Source organism: Hemitrygon akajei, chromosome 10 (assembly GCF_048418815.1).
Source record: "Hemitrygon akajei chromosome 10, sHemAka1.3, whole genome shotgun sequence".
In the NCBI taxonomy this organism is placed as follows: Eukaryota; Metazoa; Chordata; class Chondrichthyes; order Myliobatiformes; family Dasyatidae; genus Hemitrygon; species Hemitrygon akajei.
The window spans coordinates 29,456,653-29,471,466 of record NC_133133.1 but is presented as its reverse complement, the minus strand read 5'-3'; the positions used below and the strand labels follow the sequence as shown (position 1 = coordinate 29,471,466).

Here is a 14,814-nt window from a genome sequence, read left to right as displayed (position 1 = left end):
TAAACCTCTTATACCAAAACTTAACTATCATAGACTGGTGTCTGATTTCTTCAGGTTTTAAGTTATTAGAGATATAAAGGTACATTGCATACTTTTTCTGTGGACTAAGTAAGAAAAAGTCTTTCCATCTCTCCTTTCTACAACTAATTTGATGCTAATTTTACCCATTCTAATTTGTGTAGTCTTCATGTTATTTCCGTCTAAACTCACAATGTCTTCCTCTCTACTTCCTGCACGTGATTTAATTCTGGTTCATCCTGAAGTGCAAGTTTATTGTCATTCAACTGTACACATTTACAGCTAAACAAAACAACATTCCTCTGGGACCATGGTGCAAAACATACAGTACATACTGTATATCAGATACAGCACAAAAAATATTAACATATAATAGAAAAAGTTCTGTAAATGTACAAGTTGACAAAAAACTGCATCAGAATGAGATGCATCCTCCATCATAATTCCTCTGCTTCTATCAGGGCCCTTCCCATTTTATGAATGCCCAACTTAACTACAGCCCATACATATGGACAAGCATTTGAAGGGCCAGTGGCATGGATTTGCAGGCTGCTGCGAGGTTGCATCTATCTTCCGTCACTTGGGAAAACATAGTTTGTATCTGCTTTTCCGATTTGCAAACTGTTTGGTTACGAAACCTGGTAATGACCTGTAGTTGCTTGCGCTGTTCATTGAGTTTCCTTATATTCATCTCTATCAGGGCAAAATATTACCACTATTAAACAGGCAAGAGCAAATTCAAATAATGGTGGGTGCTATTTGTTGTTTTGGTAATCTTTGTCCATCAAATATTATAATGGGAGATCCATACACTTTTTGGAGCAGAAAGCATCTCTTCACACACACACCACCACTGATTCTCCTCTCTCTATCTGCCCTCCCCACTTCCCTGACTTGATTCCATGCCCTGCCTTCCCCTCCTATCAGATCCCATCAGTTGCAACCCTCCACCTATCATCTCCCAGCCAGTCACTATTTCCAGTCTCCCTTCCTGCATCTACCTATCACCATTCTTCACCCTATCCACCTATCAGTTGCATCTCTTGCTCCAGCTCTTCCCTTCACTCTTTCAGATGAGCTATCTCACCTCCACCCTTCAGTCCAGATGAAAAGTCTTGACCTGAAATGTCAACTATCCATTTTCTTGTACAGATGCTGCCTGACCCACAAGAGTTCCTCCAGCATCTTGTTTGTTCCACCAGTATGATTGACTCATAACAGCCTCCTCATTTCAGGAAAAATAATTCTAGCTTTGCCTGTGATATCTACATATGTGCCACATAACAATCACTATTGTAAATCATGTAAGGTTCTGCTTGTTAGCAAAAAGACAAGGGGGCAGAAGAACAGAGAGAGCCAATGATAGGGAGCAAGTGAGGTGGAGGGGGAGGTTAGTGATTGTGAAGAAATATTTATAACACATTGAACACAAAAGTCAGTAAGTAGCGCTAAATTTCCAAATTTGGCTTCTAATGTAGAATAGCATCTGGTTCTTGGAAGGATACAAAAGGAATTCATAAAAAATGGTTCCAAAACTGGGAGACTGCAGTTTTGTTGATAAGAGTTGAAAAGCTGGAGTTTAGCGGGGAAATAATGGTAATCATTAATTGCCAAGTCAGAACAAAGATGGAAAACAGGATAGAAACTTGTGCTCTCTATAGAGGAAATTCAATATCATTGAAGTCCTCTTATTTCAGAAATAGAAATCATCTGGCATTCATTATTACACTGTGCCTTTAGCTCAAACAACAAAAGATGAACTTCTAACCCCAAAGATTTAAAGATTTATTAACAGGTAGATGCACTTAAAGAGGTTGTCACTAAAACCATAGATGATGCACTTGTGCTTAGGATATAACATGTATAGCCTGAACTGAAATTAGCTATATACTTTAGGGTGATAACCTTACAGTGATTTGGTAAAGATACTGTATAGGAAACAGGACATAATTTGAAAGACCTAACGTGGATTTGGCGGGCCAAGTTTTCTCTCTGCAGTATTGTTCAAAGAGTAGTGTAAAAGAGGAATGAGTGTACAAGTATAGCAACTGTGAAAATCACAGGAAGTTTAAGGGAGAAATGTTGCTTTACATGGGTTTTAGAGCTGCGTGCATATGCCAACAACCTAAACTGGTTTGCCACTTATCTCTTCCTTGCCACAAATTCCTGCTGATTTTCACATTAATAACACATCTGTTATTTCAAAGCTGATATTTTAAATCAAAATACAGTATGAACTAGCTTACTTAGTGCTTCAAACTTTCTGACGTCTGCTGCTATGCCAACACGTGAGCGGTTACCACGGTTGTCCATTGTAACCTTTTGTTTCAGTGAAGGTTTGATTGAGGACAGTGGGTGGTGCATTTGTAATCTATGTTGTTATAGCACCAGGACCTCGGCACAGGAGATCATTTACCGGAAAGTAATAGTGGGTAAGATGAAATAATAGAGAGAGAGAGATTATTTAGGTCAAATCTTCCCTATTGTTTATGTCCTCTCTGGTACAGTATTAGGATATTGTGGCCACCAGCAATTTGCACGGCTGAATACTTACAATCAGATTTAAACCTCAGAAAATAAAGTTTCCATGGTAATTTTCATCTGATGCAGCAGTGGTCTCAAAGGAGTAAAGACAGCAAGAGCTGGAACAATGTGACACTGGCAAGATCACATCAAGGGGGAAAATGATACAGGCCAAATCAGAAAAAAATTGAATAACCTGTGTCTATTTCCAAGATGATGCTGCTAGAGCTTCGAATGTCATTGTTACGAATGCTGACTAGTGTTGAGCACACATGAACAAATTTTTGCCCAGCAGTTTTCTGCAGACATGTTTCTCAATATTCATAGCACATAAACTATATTCACCAGAATTTATTTTAATTCCCTAATCATAACCAATAATTAATAATGACATCAACTGCCATAGCTTCAAGGGTGACGTATTATTCTTGAAGCCTCCTTTGCTTAATAGATGTTTATTTACCATCACCATTCATAATTCGATAAGGTGGGTCTAACTTTATTTTTGCGAGCTCACTTAGCTCGATTACATATTGTTTTTGCTGTTCAGTATGCTTATCGTCCTGTTCTGCAGCTACACTAGGATGGTACTGTGTTATTTTTATGTGTGCCTGGAGTGCTCCTGACAGGCCCTCTGAACCAAAATTAATAGTAAGGAGCTTGGCCATAAAGTTACAAATTGTGATGGTATACATTCCTGCTGCTGTCATCCACATCATGTTGTGGATGCCCAGGTTTGAGCTCCAGTTTTGTCACAGTCTAACTTGTGTAAAGACAAGATTTGGATTGAATGGTGATCACTGCTATCTTGGACAGATGCATCAGCTACAGGTAGGTTGGAGAGGATGAGGTCAAGTGGGTTTATTCTTCATGTTGGTTTCTGACTACCTGCTGCAGACCCCATCTGGCAGCATCCACTTGAGGGTTCAGAGAACAGAGGCAGCATTGGTGCCACCAAGCCGCCTTCATGATGGACATTGAAGTCCTTCTGATTAAAATTTGTGTTATTTGCAATTCTTCTCCCAAGTGTTGTTCAACATGGAAGAGCACGAATTCAACAGCTGAGAGGACTGAAGGGGTTAATCGTAAGTCAGTTTCCTTCCTTATTTTGACCCAGCGCTGTGATACTTAAATTATCTGGTATTTATATTGATGATTCCAAGAGGCACTTCCTCATGTCTGTACTTCACTGTGGTGGGCCTGTCCTGCTACTGGGACGTGAGATGTGCTGGGATTGAATCTAGAAGCTACAGTGCTCGAGCACAGTGTCTCTTCACATTTCCAGTTATGTTTTATTTTGTTGTCCACTTAAGACCAACACATTGAGGTTAATGGCCTTTTTCTTATGGGCCACATTAACAAACATCAGCACAGTAACATGCCGAGCTTGTATATACAAACACTCATCCTCATTTGAGAAATTTCCAAGGATTATTTAATGTAAGTAGGAATCCTCTCCTTTCCCAGGGACAACCTCACCACAAAATAACCAAGGGTGTAATGTTGAGGCTTTTCTGAAGCACTGGTGAGGTCTCACTTGGAGTACTGTGAGCAGTTTTGGACCCCGTATCTAAGAATAGATTTTGGGCTGACATTGGAGAGGATTGAAAGGAGGTTCTCAAAATTGATTCTTGGATTGAGAGATAGCATGAGAAACATTTGATGGCTCTGTGTCTCTACTCACTGAAATTCAGAAAAGCTAGGGGTGACCGCTATTGAATCTTGAAAGGCCTCAATCGAGAAGATTTGGAGAGGATGTTTCCTATAGAAGGGGGAGTCTTGGAATCGAGAGATGTCCTTTTAGAATGGAGGTAAGGAGGATTTTCATTAGCTAGAATGGTGGATCAATGCAGTTCTGAGGAGGCCAAGTCATTGGGTATATTTAAGGCAGAGGTTGATAGATTCATGATTAGTCAGGGATACAGAGAGAAGGCAGGAGATTGGGGCCGAGAGGGATAGTGGATCAGCTATGATGAGATGGCAGAGCTGACTTGATGGGCCAATGACTAATTCTGCTCCTTTACCTTATGGTCCCTTGCATACAGAAAGAACATACCTGAATGCAATATGGAAAAAAGTAACTAGATTGCTCTGAAATGCTATTATTAAAAGATTGAGAATCAATAGATCAATTAATAATGAATAACTTTGAAATACTATTAAAGTTTGCAAAGGTACATGAACACAAAAAATTTTTTCTCTGCCCATAAGACCAACAGTTTATTCCTTTCCATAAATGCTGCCAGTTCCTCCAGTATTTTGTACGAATGGCTCTGGATTTCCAGTATCTATAGCATCTCGTGTGTTAAGCATTTCCTCTGAGAGTTTTTATTTTGACTGGTATGGGCAGTTAGCAACTTGGTCATGCGACATTACAGGCTTCATAAATAAGTTGATACATGGATCAATCATATCAATAGATTCCCGAAGATCCAATACAAATGAAATCCAAATTAAAAGTGAATGGAAATGCAAGACAGAAACCGTCCTTATGAATAATTATACACGTTATGCCATTTTAAAAATTCCACTACTACAAAAAATGGCTTGATACATGTTTTGTGGTAATAGCTTTTATGTATCTCCCTAGCAACATTGAGAAAAAAATCCTTGATCGAAAAGAAATTTGTTCAACTACCATAATATTGGGCAAACAAGGTAATTACCAAGTGATACACTCCACTCCCACCTTCAACTTTTAATCTGACCTTTTGGATCATCTCATGTAGTTATGTCACTTTGATTGCTCAGATTTGATAGGTTGATCACCCTCATGGAGTCATCTGTTAGCACACGAAACTTTTCCTTAAATCGTTTCTTCTCTTTGTGCTGCACCCACACAGCGTCAGAAGATGGTGGCTGACAGGATGTAGAGCTCAGTATTACATGATTAAGAGAAGACTGCCTGAGATGACTCATTTCTGGGAAATAAGTTGAGCTAAATGGCTAAATTGAGCCAAATATAATTCTGTGGAGATTACTCAATGACATTCATGACTTCTGTGTAGCAGACAGGCTATGCTAGTAGACAATCATGAAATAACCACTCTGATTTGTTCATATAATGAGCAGACAGTTTTTGCAAACTAGTGATCCTCAGACATCAGTATTGATGGTCTAGTATGGTGGAGGAGATGATTAGACTTTTGCTACTGAAGTCTTTCCCAGAATTTTTGCCATTTATGAAACTATGATATTAAGGTATGTGGGCCTGGACTAGCTTATTGCCCGAGTTCCACATGGAACTGAACACCAAGCAATTATCATTTGACATTTGATATGATGGTCTTTGTACCACCAATAGATCAAACTATCATTAGTTCCAATTTTTGACACTTGTTATTTGGTCTCTTAAGCAAGCAGATTACTACAACTTTCTACATAAAGCTTGCAATTGATTAAAGTACATGCAAGTGTAATGGAACAGGGAGCACATTTGCAGTGCAGCAGGGAGTCTACACCAAACTGCCACTTCACATTTCAATCACACATGGAGGTTAAATCCCATGATTAGTTAAATGCAAGGGTTGTCTGAAACATATACAGCCATGAATCCCACAAGCCGTTGCCAACACTGTTTTGGTTAAATCTTGTTGGAATCAGCTCCCCTGCTCAACGAAGGGATGCATGTTAGAAGCCAATACTGGGCTGTGAAGAATAGCGGACCTGACTTCCATGCCTACACTATCCATACCATCCTTGGTACCATCTCCCAACCACAATCTCATGCCATATACAGTGTATTTAGTAACTTCCTCAAATTAATTGAAAAGCAAAAAAAATCCCTGAAAGTAAAGATAGAAAAATAAGGATCCTCTGAGGTCAGGTAGCATTCATGAAATGAGAAACAAAGTTAATGGTTCAGCTCAACCTTTCATCAGACTTTATAGGAGAGGGGATTCAAGTAAAGGGTACAAAGAGAATGCTCATGTTAGGGTGGAGACCAAGGTTGACCAAGTGACACAATGCCATGCGAAAGAGGAAAATGATTACTCGTTACTAATCATGCAGACCTATCTAGGAGTGAGTGAGTAGAGGAAGCTGGATGAAGGAAATGGAGAGAGAAGAAAAAACAATGGAACTGTGAGATGCCAAAAGCAACAGTTGCTGAAAATCTGAAATAAAAGTGAGTGTCTAAAATACTCATTCTATTAGGTAGCATCTGCAGAGGATCAGAGAGCAACTGCTTCTGGTGGAGGACTAGAATATTCATATATAAATTTAGAGATACAGCAGTAACAGCCCCTCCCACTGCAACAAGCTCACCCTGCCCACTTTCACCCATGCGACCAGTGAATCAACTAACTCCTACAAGACCTTAAGACATAGGAACAGTATTAGGTCATTCAGCCTATCGAGTGTTCTACCATTCCTGATTCTGGATCCCACTCAACCCCCTACACCCATGTCTTTGGAGTGTGGGAGGAAATACACATGGTCATAGGGAGAATGTACAAATACCTTTGACAGCAGCAGGATTAAACCCAGTTGCTGACACTATATTGCATTTTGATAATCACTACACAACTGTGCTCATGCCTTTGCTCTCAAACTTCCCCTTTTAATCTAAGGTTGATCTCCCCATATCCTTACCTCCTGACCAATAGTCTCCATACTTTAGTTTTTTCACAATTTTTACCATTTACAATGAGATGCAATTATCTTCCCCAACCCCTTCAGTATTCCAAAATTGCCACTTCCCATCTCCAGCAACCATTCTTCTTCCCATGTAACACCTACCATTTTGCCTTAACACAGCCAATCATCTAGGAATTCAAACACTCCTTCGAGGTGAAGTAGCAATTCATGAGCAGTTCTTCCAATGTATTATGCTACACTCACTCCTCATGACAGGGTACCCTTTATATTGGAGAATCCAGACACTTTGAAAAACACCAGCATTTGACCACAAAGGTACTAGGTTTCTAGTCATCTATCACTTCAAATTTTCATCTTGTTCTGTTGGCTCTTAAGCCTCCTAAAGTGTTCCAATAAATTCCCTATATAAGCTCATGTAACAGACCCTATGTTCCTTCTATTGTGCTGACCTTTTAACCTACTCAATTAATATAACCTCTTTCCTACACACCTCAATTCCCCCACTTGCTTATCCAAGATTCTCTTAAATGTCCTTAATGTATTCACTCTGGTAGCGAATTTCAGGAACTTACTGTGTAAAAACCCCTACCTCTGGCATCTGCCCTACAACTTTCCTCTACACCTTAAGTGTCTTCTAGTATTAACCATTGCTGCCCTGGGGAGAAAAAAAAAGCACTAGCTGTCTACTCTATCCATGCCTCCTTACCAAGTCAACTCTCATCTTCCTTCACTCCAAATTGAAAAGCTCTATCTTGCTTAACCTTTCCTCGATTCAGATTCTCTAAACCAGGCATCATTCTGCTAAATTTACTTTGCACTTAAAACTTGCTCATCCTACTTATAATGTGGTGACCAGATCCAAACACAAATCTCCAAGTGTGGTTTCACCATTGTTTCCTAGAGCTGCAACATTACCTTGCGACTCGAACTCAGTCTGAAGTGCCTTTATCACCACCCTATCAACTTGCATCGCAACTTTGAAGGATCAATGGATTTGGTACCAGGACCCCTTTGTTCCTCCACATGGCTCAGATTCCTACCATTACCTTTGCACTCCACATTGTGCATCATGTTTTCCCACATTGAATTCCAAATGCCACTTCTCAACCCAGCTCTGCATACTGTCGTTGCCCCACTGCAAACTTCTACACCATCTAATCTTTGTGAGAAACTTGCTAATCCATACTTCCACTTCCTCATCTGTCATTTATATCTATTAAAAAAAACCAAATCAGAGCAATGACCCCAGAACATATCGCTACAGAACTCATCAACAACATCGAGTCAGAATATGCTCCATCTACTACATGCCCCACTTCTCACGGGTTTGCTCAGTAATGATGCCATAATCTCCATTCTCCAAAGTGGCCATCATTGGGAAATGCAGGTATGTTTACAGTACAATTCAGGGTGAAAATTGTGATTCACACTGGAAGTAGTTTCATGTTTTTGCAGACGATTCAACTGGCAACTCACTCTCTCCACAAAATATCCATTTCAGCACAAAAATGAACACCAATTTCTAGGCGCACCTTTTGCTATCATCAGCAATGATGAGTCTCCCATTATGAACAGTGCTGTGTGACAAACAATATAGCTGAACAGTAGCCTTTGGTCCAATTCACTGGATGTGCAATCTTTAGCTGTGGAACATTGCATCCTGTGTTACAGTTGCACTATATTTGGCACTTCATTGCTGTTCCTGGCATACTCTTCTAATCTCATGGAAATGGATTCTGGTTCCAACTGGCAATAATCGTGAAGACTGTGCCAAGTGGCAAAGGTTACAGACTCTAGTGGAATACAATTACGTATACAATTACGTTGCTACTGATAGCCCAGAAGTGCAGTATCTAATGGATTCCGGGTTTTGAATTCCAATATGCTCATAATCTATCCAATGTAGCAGAGCAGAATTGCACAGAATGCAATTGAATATTCAATATCAAAATTGGACTGCAATTCCACAGGTTATGCAGCAATCATTCTAATCAACAATGTTATGAACAGATGTGTGCACCATAGGGAGAGTGACAAGGACAAGCAGGCTTTTTTCGTTGCAGTCATAAGAAAATCAGCCCATGTCTGTTTCACTAATGCAGAAAAGGAAAACTCCCATCATATGCGGTTAGACCCAGTCCCACCAATACCATGAACTGCCTCCCCAGTGTGAATGGGAATAGGATAACAAGTGTCATCATTACAAGCAGCATCCTGTCTGGAATGAATAATAATAGCTGGCCTTGTTAATAATGCTCACATTGCTTGGAAAGAGTAACATGAGAGCATTGCAGAATATCGACTTGAAATAATCCCAAAATGTGAGCAGAAAAGTGGAAGTGGCAAAGCTGTACCCTTCCAATGTCAAAATAAACACTGATCTAGAGATAGAGGTTTATTTTGATTAATTACCAGCACTTAATTTTCCTGTACCTATTCCTTCCCTGGTCACATGGCTGGGTATTTCCATTTGGAGATAAAGTGACCACTGTGTATGGTTCGTGGTTTTCTGCTGTTGTAGCCCACCCACTTCAGGGTTCGCTGTGCTGTGTTCAGAGATGCTGTTCGGCACACCACCATCATATGCATGGTTATTTGAGTTACTGTCTCATTCCTGTCAGCTAGAGCCAATCTAGTCATCTCCTCTGACTACTCATTAACAAAGTATTTTCACCTACAGAGGTGCCATGCTCTGGACATTTACTTTTTCACACCATTCTCTGTGGTTCCCAACCTGGTATCCCCAAAACATTCTGTTAATGGTAGGTGTCCATATGTCATTAAAATAAGTTGTGAACCCCTGCTCCAGAAATTGTTATGCAGAAACCCTAGCTGGCACCAAAAATCATTACATTGTCAAAGTCACTTGGATTACATTTCTTCCCATTCTGATATTTGACCTGAACAAATGAACCTCCTGACTGGCTGCATGCTTTAATGCATTGAGTTGCTGCCACATAATTAACTGGTTAGTTATTTATGTAAATAATTTACAAAGTCTACCTAGTAAAATAGCCACCAAGTACAGCATGGCAACAGGCCATTCTGGCACAGTGAGCTTGTGCCACCCAATTACACTCATGTGACCAATAAATTTACCAAAATGCACATCTTTGAAATGTGTGAGGAAACCAGATCTCCCAGCAGAAACCCATTCAGTCACCAAAAGAATTGAACCCAGGTTGCTGGTACAGTAATAGTATTATAACTAATGCTATTGTGCCACCCCTCAAATGTCCTGTTACTCAAGGGCGTTGGAGAAACCATTGAGCATAAAAGGTCAAAGGTAATGATAGAAGTAACAAAATGCAAGAGGAACTCAGCAGGTCAGGCAGCATCTATGGAAATGAATAAACAGTCAACATTTTGTGCCGAAACCCTTCTTCTGGACTGAAGAGGAAGGGGAATGATGCCAGAATAAAAAGGTTGGGGGGGGGGGGTAGAAGGGGAAGGAAGATAGCTGGAAGGTGATAGATGAAGCCAGGCTGGAAGGAAAGGTAAAGGGTTAGAGAAGGAAGCAATAAGAGGAGAATGGACCATTGGAGAAAGAGGAGACCACCCAGGGGAAGTGATAGGCCTGTGAGAAGAGGCAGGAAGCTGGAGTGAGGAATGGGGGAGTGGGGTGGGAGGAAATTTTTAAAATGTAAGCCAGAAATAAAAATTGATGTTTACTCCATCAGATTAGAGGCTACCCAGATGGAATAAAAGGTGTTGCTCCTCCATCCTGAGGGTGGCCTCATCATGGCACAAGAGGCAGCCATGGACTGCCATGTTGAAACTGGAATGGGAATTAAAATGTTTGGCCAAAGGGAAGTTTTTGGCAGATGGAGCAGAGATAGCTTGACTAAGCAATCCCCCAATATACCATGGGTGTCACTAATGTAGAGGCTGCATCGGGAGCACTGAACACAATAGACACCACCAGCAGATTCGCAGGTGAAATGTTGCCTCACCTGAATAGGTACACATAGCACTTTTAAGTGCCAAGAGGGAGATTAGTGGGGAGGGACAAATAGACAAGGAAACTACGGAATGACAAGTGTTTTACATCATGAATGGCTTAAATTAAAATGTCACAAACCATAAATGATTGGATCAGGTTTCCTCTTTCTTTTTAAAGTGATTAGCAGAATGCCCAGAAGTATAATAAAAGCAGAGTACAGTGGCTCATATGTGGCACATTGCCTGATGGTGCTAGAAACTGATTCACATGCAGCTTTGAAAAGGGAATTAGATGAATAATCAAGACTGAGAAATATAAAGGATATTGCACGTCTCAAAGAGAATCAATGAGCAAACAAGCTTCCTTCAGCTGTGCAGTTTTACATCATCCCACAAACTAAAGCTTCAAGTGTCTGCCATCTAATTTGTCATTTGCTTCTTTCCCACAGTCCCATTATCAATTCAAACTGTTCGTCCATGCGGCATCATCAGGTTTTCACCGAATTACATTCAAAAGCAGCACACAGACAAGTTGCTGTGCTTTGGTTTTATTACCTCAACATTAAGATCCCACAACACCATCAGTCCCTTCAACAGTACTCCAGAAAACAGCAGCTGACATTAACAATCTTAAACAAAAAGAAATTCAGTGCCAGCCATTCTTTTCTGTGGCCCAACAAACTAAGAGAAAGTCAACATTGAGCTGAACTGGACACCTGATAAAAATATACAGGCTTTCACACATTGAAGACAAATGTGAGGTAGAAGTGATAGTCTCGTGTTCATTTAAACAAGAACATCAAGTGACAATTTTACTTTGTGTCGAGTGGGAACAATGCTCTGTTAAAAATATTACATAGTGGAGGTTCTTCAGCAGGATCCAGAATCAGCTTTTTCATTCAAGGTTGAACTTCTCTGTTGACTTAGTACAGTGGAGTGATAAAACCATGTGAAAAATTCTCCCTTGAAGAGTCATCATAGAGAGAAGGGAAAACTTTTAGGAAGCTTCACATCTACTTGCTACATGTGCATTTTTTTTGGGGTCTGCAAATCTAACTGGAGCAGAAAGAGGAAAAGCAGAATTAAAGAGCAAAAAGAGAAAACCAATTGAAGTGAAAAATTCCCATTTAAGAATAGACTACTGATGCAAACATTTCAGACAACTGCAAACAGATTTTACCCTGAATGGAATCAGTCAAACATTTGAAACAGTTCAGGCAATTAAAGGAGATGATACTATTTAGGAGCAGAAATGAAGTCAACTATCTACTCTTCATTGGCACTTTAGAACCCTAAGCCACTCTGCAGACATTAGTGAGGTACATAGTGTGTTGGCTGATTGGCAGGTGCAACATAATTCAACTGAGGTGGGGGGCCTGGGCATGTTGTGTTCTGTAGCCTTGAACTGGGGCATGTCTGATTTGCGGGATACCAAGGGCCAACATAACGAACTGTATTTGTTAAAGGGACGCAAGGATCATAAGTAGATATAGCTGGCTGAATATACTGGTCTGTCAGCATTGGATAATATACTGTTGAATAAGGAGCTGGTTGAGACTCTGCAGCAGTATAACCTGCAAAAGTAAAAACAGTCCATTAGAATTTATAAAACTACCACCTCAAGAAAAATTCTAAGTATGTTTTAACATGAGCTTACAGCCACCTACCTTACCTTAATGCACCGATTTGGAACACAAGAAATCTATCCTTCATGGAAAATAACATCATGTCCCAAAGTTAGAAAAACTCTTAAGAGTGGGTTCATTTTATAGCAACATGAATTCACACCAGTTTCTGGAAAATTTTAAATACCACCCAGACTATCAGCCACCACCAACCTTTTAGAATAGTTTGGAAAAACAATTAGTTATATTTCTAACCAAGCATTAATTATGTATAATTGCATTTAACTCATTTACTGCAGTACGCTAGGAACATTAGTCACCTTTTAACATCAGAATTATTTACATAACACAGGAATATTTAACATCAGAGCGGATAACTTCCGGAGGATTAAAACTGACAAATCTATAGATACCAAAGTAGTTTCAGTTAATGACTTGATACTTAAATTGTCAACACTTCTCCAGTTAGCTTATGTTCTGTGGAATTTCTAAACCCAAATCCAATGTAATCAGGCACCACAAATCTAAATTGGTTATTAACTGAAAAGTTTGAAGTAGTTCACTGATTAATAATTAATTATATTGAGTTTTAAATCAAGAATCCTGTAGCATAATTTAGATACCACTGATTATTGGATTTGACTGCCTCAGCTAAATTACGGGCTATGCTCGCAAAGAAATTGAGTGCTCAATTTAGTCCCATGTACTTCTGCATATCAAAGTCTCAATTTTACAGATATTTACTTGCATTTTAGACTTTGGATAAATGTAAACACTAAAAAGGCTACTTAAGATCTAAATAGAATAGTGACTGCTCAGAACAGGATCTTCTAAATCATTTACTGTGGCTGTTTAAATTATGTATGCATATATTCTTGTATTGAGTGGTGTTAGGGTTAGAACTATGCATCTGATAAAATGCAAAGGGTCTATCTTCATGCTGTACAATTCTACAATTAGCTTCCGAAGACTTAATTGCCTGCAGAAAAGGTCGAAAGACATTCCACAAGAAAGTCATTAGGCTAATGTTGTTGTGGTTGAGTGCTGTCGAGTCATGTCAACTCCTGGCAAGCCTATGGATAGTGTAAGTTGACCATTGGTTAAAAATGGAAATAGATACTGCTGCTGCCCAGGTTGGGACCCGGCTGGATTCAAACTCAGGACCATCTGCCTTGAGGTCCAGTGCTGATGCCACTGCACCACCAGATTCCCATTAGGTTAATACTATCAATTAATTGAAGAATGATCTCAAAATGGCCAATACAGGAAGTGGACAAAATGTTGAGGCAGCTCATTCGTAATTAGGGAGGCAACACATTGTTGGGGCAGAATAAAGAAAATTTCATCTTGTATTTCATGGCCCCATTCCTGATGAGATCATTGATTCTCACACCAAAAAAAAACAGTTGAGATTTGAAATGGAATTTCAAACAAATCCTCTGAAAACAAAGTAACTTGCCATTAGACACGGTGTCTGAGGAAGCCGGATGATCATCGTTTCTCCCACTATCACTGTACTGTTGTGGTACAGTTGACTGTTCAACAAACTGGGCAGTTGCAGGGAATACGGGATAAATATCCAACGGTTGATGCTGTGGCATATAGACCACTGACTGCCAGTTTTGGTGGTAACACTAGAAACAAAGAATTTTCTTAGCAATCAAATATAAACAAATTATAACTGGATGACAGACTGTAGATACTGGAATGATACAGGGAAAAGTGGAGGACCTCATCAAGTCAGGCAGCATCTGCAGAGGGAAATGGTGAATTGATCTTTCAGTTCAAGATCTTTTGTGTGGACTGTTGAAGATGAAATCCAGAATTAAGAGTCTTGACCTTAAACATTTGCTGTCTATTTCCCTTCACTTATTCTGCCTGGCCCACTGAGTTCCTCTAGTGCTTTCTGTTGCTGTAATTTTAACTTGCTCTTTTAGGGAGGAAAAAAAATGGAAACAAGTTGCAAGTAACAAGCAACCCCATTACTGATCTTCCCAAAGACAAACGGCATCACAAATTCATTAAGTAATCGTTCCTTGAAAATGAACTTTAAAGCAAATTCCATTTAATGCATTCAAAAGATTATGGAAAGAACTTTAGTAAAGTG

General features: G+C 39.7%; 1 protein-coding gene across 1 annotated transcript in view; it reads right to left on the bottom strand.

Moving 5' to 3' along the window:
* Positions 1-11,503: 11,503 nt before the first annotated feature.
* alg13 (ALG13 UDP-N-acetylglucosaminyltransferase subunit) overlaps positions 11,504-14,814 on the bottom strand; it is a 103,345-nt gene continuing 100,034 nt past the window's right edge. The window contains exons 27-28 of the mRNA XM_073059862.1: positions 14,167-14,341; positions 11,504-12,656 (exon numbers count right to left, since the gene is read on the bottom strand). Coding sequence (XP_072915963.1) covers positions 12,394-12,656; positions 14,167-14,341 — 438 coding nt within the window. The 3' untranslated portion in view covers positions 11,504-12,393. The remainder of the gene's footprint in view (positions 12,657-14,166; positions 14,342-14,814) is intronic.